Here is a 9,201-nt window from a genome sequence, read left to right on the forward strand (position 1 = left end):
TGTCTCATGGGAAATTTGCACTACTACGTACGTACAAAAATACATTATCTCGTCACACTTTTACTTTTTTGGAAGACATTTCCAAAATATAGCTCTACTTCCGTTTCGCTTTCACTTTCCAGGAACGTACTTTATTTATTTTTACAGACTGTCAGGTAAGTCTTCGAATAATTTCTCGGAAGTTCCACTAATTGATGAGTTACCACAATTAAAAACTCGTGATGCTACCGGAAATGATTATGTTATATCCTTTGGTTTCAGTTCCGCATAACCCCGCACGATCCATTCAAAGGAGGTTGTCAACAACGACAACAAGTAAAAAAAAAACATTTGCTCTCAGTAGTGTTGTAGATTTTCCCCTTATTTTCAACACATAGCATAGGTTTGCCTTGCTTGTTTACTATACTATACCATCATTCTATATTAAGTCATAGTCAGACAGTTTGTGCTTTGATTTCTGATCCTTAACTATAGAAATCCCAATGTTCGGCACATTAACATTTTAATTGACTCGAGACCCCAATTCTTACGTCAGCTGGGTCCATAAAGAGATAGTTTCGAGTTAACGTTACTTTGTACAAACTACGCAGGCTATTTCCCGCCCAGCGATATAAGGCCCGCACGGCAGCGAGCCACACTGAGCTTCCACGAGATAGAACAGGGCGCCATCTTTGCTCTCGTACGTGCCGATGGCCACATCCGGGTCCTTATCCACGCAGACGAACTCTGTTCGACCATGGTGGGTCTCGTGGGCACTCATCAGATAACCCTGGTACTCCTTGTGCCAATCTGATGAAGACAAACAAAAATGAATGTTATGGTCGTAATTTTGAAGCTGAATGTGCATATTTGTCCCCGAGTCCCTCATCATGATGAGGTTCTCACCTGAACAAGTCCTTTTTGATCTCCTTGGTACAATCTATACTCAAGATTTATCTTGAGAATGCTCTGCTAAACCGTGTTGAGGTTTAAACTTTTCTTGGCGTGGCCTCTAACCAGCTGTGAGCCAATCAGAGAATCGTCTAATGTTTCATTGTAGTGAAGCTGATTCTCTGATTGGCTAACAGCTGGTCAGAGGTCATGTCTACAACAGTGGGAGTCAGCCAAGTGTAGCAGAGCCTCCCCATAGACTATATAGATGGATGGTACATTGTGCAGAGAGCGAGAGACGGTCAAAGGATAGGATGGTGATACATGTATGCTAATTAGAACTTTATCTACATGATTAATGAGAGACGTCCTGATTGAGACGTTGTACCAAGCAACCTTGTTGGGAACCTTCCGAATTCCTCTGTCACTATTTCCAAGGCAAAGACTCCACTGAGCTCGAGACTTGCGTGTGCCATCCTTCTTAATTCTCACAGCAAGGACACGTTCTGCAACTCAGCTAGCGTTTTTATCTGATATAACTCTTTCTTTCTTTCCTCTTTTCCTCGTAAGCTTTCTTTCCTAAACTATACCTTCCTCGTGATTTCTCCCCTAATAGGTACAACCATAAACGTTTAAATACGTCCACCGTGTCATCATATTCCAGGTTGTTTGACCCAAAAAACCGAGCGCACGGATAAAGAACCGTGTTTTGTGGTGATCTGAGATACACACAATAACCATGTGGCTCGCCCCTGAGGCGATGCCAAAAAAAAAAAAAAAACGCTCACCATTCGGACATGCCGTCCGCGCGGGGATCATGACGGTGCTGGTGCGGGTACGAGCCCGACAGACGGCACACGGCACGTCATAGTCCGCCACCGCGGCCACTCCCTCCGCATTCACCGTGGACAAGAAGCCGTCTTGCCCGTGGGTTTGAAATTCCGAACCGTACAGGTAGTTCTTTGTCTAAAAAACGACGGTAAATGTGCTATTAACATTTATATGTAATAAACAGGAGTTCCAATATTTCACGACAATATTACGCCAACATTTATAGTTTCTCGCAAGTCTTGTTTAATTGAAGTTAATTGATCATGTAAATAAGGCTTTGATTAGTATTACAATGTAGAAAAACGATGTTAACTGTATCTCTGTTATATTCTTATTATTATATTCTAACTGTATCTCTGTTATATTCTGACCCTTGCCTTTTTCCTTATGACTTCAATGAAAAGAGGCCTGCGGCACGATTTGAGATTTCATGAATAGATAAAGGTTCAAACAAACAAACAAACAAACAAACAAACAAGCAAACAGACCTGAGCGGCATCAGTGTAGTGATCCCATGATACATTGCGGGTGGGTAGACACAGGTAGTTGGAGCCGCCGCCATGTTTGGTGTAGTGGGACCCTCCTGCCACGCCTGTTGTTAACACAACAGAAAAATACCGATTTCTCATACAAAAAGACATATAGACAGCAATACACTTTGTATGGTTACGTTTCCTATACCATATGCTGAGTAACCATATCTGTTCTAACAATTTGTATTGCTTATTATCAGAACTAATTTGTATAACTATGTTCAATTAGGACCCTTTATGTTTAAAGATGTAAACCATGCAGCGTAAATTATGCAAACCATGGCCATATTTAGATAGCGGAACATAATGGAACTACAGTACAGTCGCACTCACACACACACATACACACAATCACGCGCACATAAATAAATACATCCACACACACACACACACACACACACACACACACACACACACACACTCATACCCGAACGCCCGCACATACACAAATGTACACACGCACAAACAGAAAGCGAACGAGAGACGTGTGTGTGTGTGTGCGTGTGTGTGTGTGTGTGTGTGTGTGTGCGTGCGCGCGCGCACGGTGTGTGTGTGTGTGTGTGTGTGTGGAAAAGTGGCAAACTGTTTCTTACTAATTTCTTATTCATTGTCTCGCTTGCTTTTTTTCTGTGACTTACATCCACATCATCTTGACCATACCATATCATTACGTACCTGTGTAGACGGTGTCCAAGTCCTTACTCTTCCCGCACACCTCCCGTCCCCACCGGGTGAAGAGCGCCCCTCCCTCCCCCGGGAAGTTGTGCTGGACACTCCGGCTCACCGGCTCATCTCGGAAGGGTGTCATTTCATCATCGTCCGCTGCGCGGCGTGACCGCACGGCTGCGTCCTTACGTGTGCAAATGTTTGGCACGTTTAGCATGGCAACTAATACTATTCAAAGAACGAAATATCTAAATGCAATACCCAAATCCTATAAAGCATGGAGCAACATACCAACAGCTATACAATCACAACATGCTTTTTACACCACTTGAAAACGTTTTTTTTTACATATACCCTAACCTAAATACATGTATTAAAGTTAAGCTGTGGTTGAGAGCGCAGTTGGAGGTAAGATATCCCTTGCTTGATACTTTGATATTGCCTCCCGTGGTGATACTAATGGTTGACATTTACACAAGTGACGCAAGTTAGCTTATTCTCCTAAGGAACGTGTATATGTTGTGGAGAAGGTAGGTATTGGTCGAGTTTGTGTGTAGGCGACAAAACATGTACCTTGACCACATCCTTGCTATGCTCCGAGGGTGTCTTTTTTTTACCTCTAACTGTTCCATCTCTGACAGACGATAGCTTGTGAACAGACAAATCTTTTGAACCTCCTGCAAAGGAATGATGTATCGTGTCGGCACAACGTTTGTGATTTGCATAATAACGGTTCCACGTGTGGGAATAGGAACGGAGACAGGACCGGGTTTGAACGTTACGAAAGACAGTGATTTTCGCAGTGACTCATCGCCGCGGAACGGATCGTCTGAGAGCTGTGATGACACCTTTGCGGTGTCCAACACATCTGAAATTGGTGTAACATCAGTTCCAACGTTCACAGATGTGTGCTGAACGAGTCTTCAACCCCCGACGTTTCTCTGAGTGAGACGAGTGTCTCCGGTGGTGGCCATGGCTCCACTGGAGGTGTGTTTGTGTTGGCCGTTGCTATATGTCTCGGCGTATGGTCTGTCGTGGCAAACAGCCTCCCACTTGCAGCCATCGTCAAAAACCAACAGCTTCACACGCCCGCGTATATCCTCATGGCTAACCTGGCGGCAAGCGACGTGCTTGCCGGCATCGTCTTCGTGTTGGCCGGTAGCACGGTTCTTCACTCCATGGTAACGGGGGCCATGCCTTCGGTCATCGTCTCTCGTCTGCGGTTCACGTCAATCATCCTGTCCGGAGTGTCCTCAGCTAACAGCCTCATGGCCTTGACCGCCGAGCGCTACTGGTTCATCGTCCACGGCCTGACCTACGTCAACAACGTTACCAACGACAAGTGCAAGGTCGCGATCGTGATCGTGTGGGTGTGGTCAGTCGTGCTGGCTATCGTTCCCTGTTTCGACTGGCACTGTGCGGGATATTCTGACCAAACGTGTTTGCCAATAGGTGGGGGGCTGTCCTATGGTTCCGTGGTTGTCATTCTAGTGTTCGTTTTCATACCGATGGCGGCGATATTTCTGTTTAACATGGGGATACTCCGGTGTCTGTGCAAGCACATGAACGCTATTGCGGCACAAGAAGCCGTGGTGGGCGCCCAGCCTAGCACGAGCAAGAAATCCGCCATTACCATCATCATCATCACCGTCGTGTTTCTGATCGGATGGCTGCCCATCTTCTCGGCCATGCTGACTAAAGACGCTGAATCCCTGCACAGGACGATGGTTTTCGTCATCCTGAACTCATCGATCAACCCTGTCATCTACGGGTTTCGACTGAAGGAGGTTCGTCGGGGAGTTGCACGACTATTCTGTGCAAACAGCAGTAGAAACGGTAACATGGAGGAGGACTGAATGAAGAGATTTTTCTATTTTATTTTGGACAGACAAGGACAACATGATGTGGCACAGTTCTCAAGTTTTTATAACAGTGTCACATACACAGTACTGACAGAAGGTAAAGGTAGACTTTTCAATTACCTCCACAAACGAAGTCAGGTACCCATTCTTACACCTGAGTGAAGTGAGGATGGTGTAAAGTGCCTTTCCCAATGGCACAACGTCGGGTGCACGGCGAGTATCGAACTCGAGACCTCTAGCTTCCGAGCCGAAGGAAGGGGTTGGGGTTATAGAGTTTTCACCGATAAGAAGAGGGTGAGTTTCCACTCATTTTTCTATTTACCTGTTTATTTGTTATGCTTTTCTACAACAGTTGGTGGTAGGGTGATACAGGTGTTGATTGCCAAGGTCACATTTTCAAGGCCACCATACGTTTTATAAATTGAATAGGGAAACCTGGGATGCCTCTGTAGGTCAACTGGTAGCAGCCTCACAATTGAGCTTCTGGCTCCAATTAGTTGGGAACTAGGAGAACCCGGCATCTCGGTTGGGGCTGCGCACGTCTTTTGAAAGGGACGTAAAATGGGGATATATGTATATATCGACCGAATTGAATCAAAGGGTTTGTCCATTTTGTCATTTTCACAGAATCTATAGAACACAAATATTTCAGATATACACAGATATAAACAGATATATACAGATTGTTAGAAGTAGATTTCTCATAGAATGATTGTTGTTTTAAACATTAACAGAATATGACTCACGTTGTACCTTGTGAAGTTGTCGTTTATCATACTATATGTAATAAGACTTCCTTACAAAAAAGCACAGTCAACAAATAGCGCCTGAAGTTTACCTCGGAATTATGCTGTTGGCAGTTTGGCATTTCCTTGTCAGTATTGCAATATGCTATAAAGTATGATCATAATTGAAATTTGTTAACTAAAGGCAAGGTCGATTTCAAAGAATGTCACGATTAATGTTGTAACATATTTGGAACATATTATGTACAAAAGAAAATCTTAATTAAAGGATTTGGTATTGTACGAATACTGTCTTTAGAGTATACACAATTATGAAAGTTCATAATAAAGTACAAAACTGTAAATCTATGTATATTTTGATGTCACATGTCATAGTTGTTGTATCTCACCACCTCACCGGTTGTTGTACATTGTTGTTAAAACAACTATGTGTCCTACTAATGATGACACACTTGTCATGGTGTTAGTTTTCGTCATTGTGATAAATTTGGAAAGTCGATATGATTAAATTATTACATTCTCCAAAAAAAACGTTGGTTATGATTTCAGTTATGCCATAGTGGAGTGCTGTAGTGTGGGTCCGTATGTAGGTCAATAGAATAACTCATGATATCTGGTGTTTGAGTTGCCGAAACGAAGGTCAACTTCCTGGCGTTTCCCGTCGGTACTGTAGTGACCTGCATATGTGTGTTTGTTTGCTGACAAAATAACTTTTAAAAGTTACAGATGGCTTTACATGATATGGATGTGAAGGGGATGGGGTGCAAAAAAAGAAGACGGACAAGTTCGATGATGACCTTCCTAGCGGCGAGTTACGGTTCTGCAGCGGAGCTTCAAATTTGGAGGTCAAAGTTACAGGTTAATGATTTTTTGGTTGTGGGCATGTTTTGCGACAGGGAGTAAGTAGCTAAAATTTTGAAAAGTTTCTTCAGGTTAGACCCCTGGAAGCTTGGCCTACATGAATTTGGAATTTCCTAATTCTGTCCACTCATCCGTGTGTGCCAACATGGGTCAATTATTGTCAGACTGAGAATTGTCCGTTACATCCGTGTTGGAGGCTACGATGACTGGTTTCCATGGTGACAGAGGATCCTTGGCTCCCATTGGACTGTTTTTATACTGAAAACGAATCCTGAGCTCCTATTGGTAATTGCTGATTTAAAAAAATCACTCTCCTTGCCTAGAGGCCACAAACTCTGAGGGAATAGTTTCCATAAAGCCCTGGACATTTAAAATCAGTGTTACACAGGTAACGTACTACACGGCTACGGCCTCCTTTCCACAAGACGGCGATTGCGGAATAACCGCGTACATAGCCACCAAGGTTGCAGTTGTGGGGCTCTTGCTTTCTTATCAAACTGGAATACAACGTAAGATTTAAAAAGCAACAAAACACACACAATGTCAAAGAAAATTCGGTCTATTATCTGTGAAATTTGTTAGGTGATCCGTCAAAACTTTTGTCCCTCTGTCGTCGCAGGGAGGGCGCAATGAGGTCGCAACGAAGTCGCCGCAGTAGTATAGTAGGAACACGCTGCTATTATTTATTCAGGAGCAAGAAGGAGCAGGTCAGAGGTCACATATGATTGATTCTGGCGGTGCAAGGTGGTGCAGGTTAAAGGTCATCGCCCGCTGATATTATTTATTCAGGCGCAGGTCAGAGGTCATCGTCTGCTGATTTAATTTATTCAGGAGCAGGTCAGAGGTCATGTTATGACGGCAAAATCTGGGGGAATAGGTATTTTGTTAGATCTGAGCAGGGGTGAAACCAAGGTAATTATGACAACCCCACTCCACCCCAAATGAACCTCCCCCATCCCCAATCGTGAACGACATACCCTTATTTGGCCTGGTTCTAAGTCTCTAAGTCACAAAATAAAAACAAAGAAAACATGACAACGTTTGATTTTCCCGTTCTTTTATTCTGTACTTTCAAAAGTCAGCATCCAACGTGAACTGTTGCTGTTCAGAGGAGGACATCACACCCATCTTCTGGTACTCCCCCACCTTTTTCTCAAAGAAGTTGGTCTTTCCCTCCAGAGAAATGTTCTCCATGAAGTCAAAGGGGTTCTCGCTGTTGTAAAGCTTACTGCACATGAGTTCCCCCCAGCAGCCTATCTGCGACAAACTCGATGTACTGTTTCATCAGGTCTTGATTCATCCCAATCAGCCTCACGGGAAGAGCTTCCGTCAGGAACTCTTGCTCAATCTTAACAGCATTGTCGATAATCTGGTGAATCCGCTCCTCACTAGGCTTATTGGTTGCTTTATTCTAGAGTAGCTATATGTGTTGCTCAGGAGTAAAGAAAACTGCTCCGGAGTAAAATAAACTGCTCCGGAGTAAAAGAAAATTGCTCCGGAGTAGAATAAAGCTGCTCCGGAGTATGCTCCGGAGTAAGTGACACTGCATGAAAAGTTGAATATACGGGGTAGAAACTCCTGTTCATGCACCCAGAAACTCGAAATGGTCGGACATTCACGGTACGTATCGCACCGGACATGACGTCTGTCCGGGCAACTGGTACACCCGAGGATGCACGTAAACGAACCATTTCGTGTCCGGTACGTGTCTATGACCCGTTCTTGACCGTGCATTTAGCCGTAATACTTCTCTATATACCCGGACACCCGAGACGTGAGCCGAGCCGCACGGATGCTCTTTGCATAAATTACCGGGCAATTATCACCTAATTATCTACCTCGACTAAAGCGCGTTCATTACACCCTTTGTTATTAAAACAGTGTTATTTTACCACCCCCTGCGACCCAGGATTTACCCTCCCATCCCCTTCCCATGTAGCTTGTATAAGTTTCCTTTATTCTTTCAGAATGTGAATTAACTTTGTTTTGTTGTGTTTTTTTTTTTTGTTTAATTTTTTAAACTATTTTGGACTGCTCCTGGTGGGCTCCGTAGCTCTTTTCGCTTTCAAATATTTGTCAGTCTGCTTCCATAGGTCACTAGCATCCGCGTCTTCACTATTTTCATAAGCAGTCGCCAAACTACTAGTAACAGTATAGTCGTTTCCAATTTGTTGACACAAACTCTGTAGATCTCTCGATTTCTGCATTCCTGCTCTCACAAATTCTGTTGTCCAGGTTGTCTTCTTCACAAACCGATGCTAGTCAGGAACCCGGCTTGTAAAGTATTCAGTCCATCGTGAAACGGCAGCAGCTAGCCCTTCTCGCGTTCGACGTAGTGACAAAGACCTTTCTTGCTGAAACTCAAACCACACAAAACAACAGCTGGGCTCTTAGGTGCACTGGTTGTTACCCTTTTAAACAGAACTAGGTTCCATGGCGTTGGTAGTTGATCATGAATGCAATTCCACAGCAAGATAGTGTCCGGTCTTGACGTACAGTATTTCCAAGCTCTCGTTGTTCACGGGCCATGGGGCCTGGATAGGAGCTGGGTGAAAGCATTACTTTACAGAAACAAGGCCATCTCCGAATGCCAACTGAAAGATGGGATTGAAAGATTTGAAAATCGCAACACGTGTGCTGATTGGTCTTCAAAACTGTTATGTGGAATACAATTGGTGGCGTTTTATGCGCATTTGCATGTAGACAAAGTAAGTCGGAAAGTCTATTGTAGCTGAATTTAGCTTTTTGTCACATGGTCGCAATTCACAGACTGTCAAACAATACAGCCAGTCAAACAATACCCACACGGTACTAGGTGGCAAAGTGCAGCTG

General features: G+C 43.9%; 1 protein-coding gene across 1 annotated transcript in view; it reads right to left on the minus strand.

The window, feature by feature from the left end:
• Positions 1-329: 329 nt before the first annotated feature.
• LOC118414377 (short-chain collagen C4-like) overlaps positions 330-9,201 on the minus strand; it is a 16,052-nt gene continuing 7,180 nt past the window's right edge. Inside the window, exons 2-5 of the mRNA XM_035818398.1 lie at positions 2,910-3,084; positions 2,190-2,293; positions 1,659-1,836; positions 330-789 (exon numbers count right to left, since the gene is read on the minus strand). Coding sequence (XP_035674291.1) covers positions 569-789; positions 1,659-1,836; positions 2,190-2,293; positions 2,910-3,084 — 678 coding nt within the window. The 3' untranslated portion in view covers positions 330-568. The remainder of the gene's footprint in view (positions 790-1,658; positions 1,837-2,189; positions 2,294-2,909; positions 3,085-9,201) is intronic.

This window comes from Branchiostoma floridae, chromosome 4, assembly GCF_000003815.2.
Source record: "Branchiostoma floridae strain S238N-H82 chromosome 4, Bfl_VNyyK, whole genome shotgun sequence".
Classification (NCBI taxonomy): Eukaryota; Metazoa; Chordata; class Leptocardii; order Amphioxiformes; family Branchiostomatidae; genus Branchiostoma; species Branchiostoma floridae.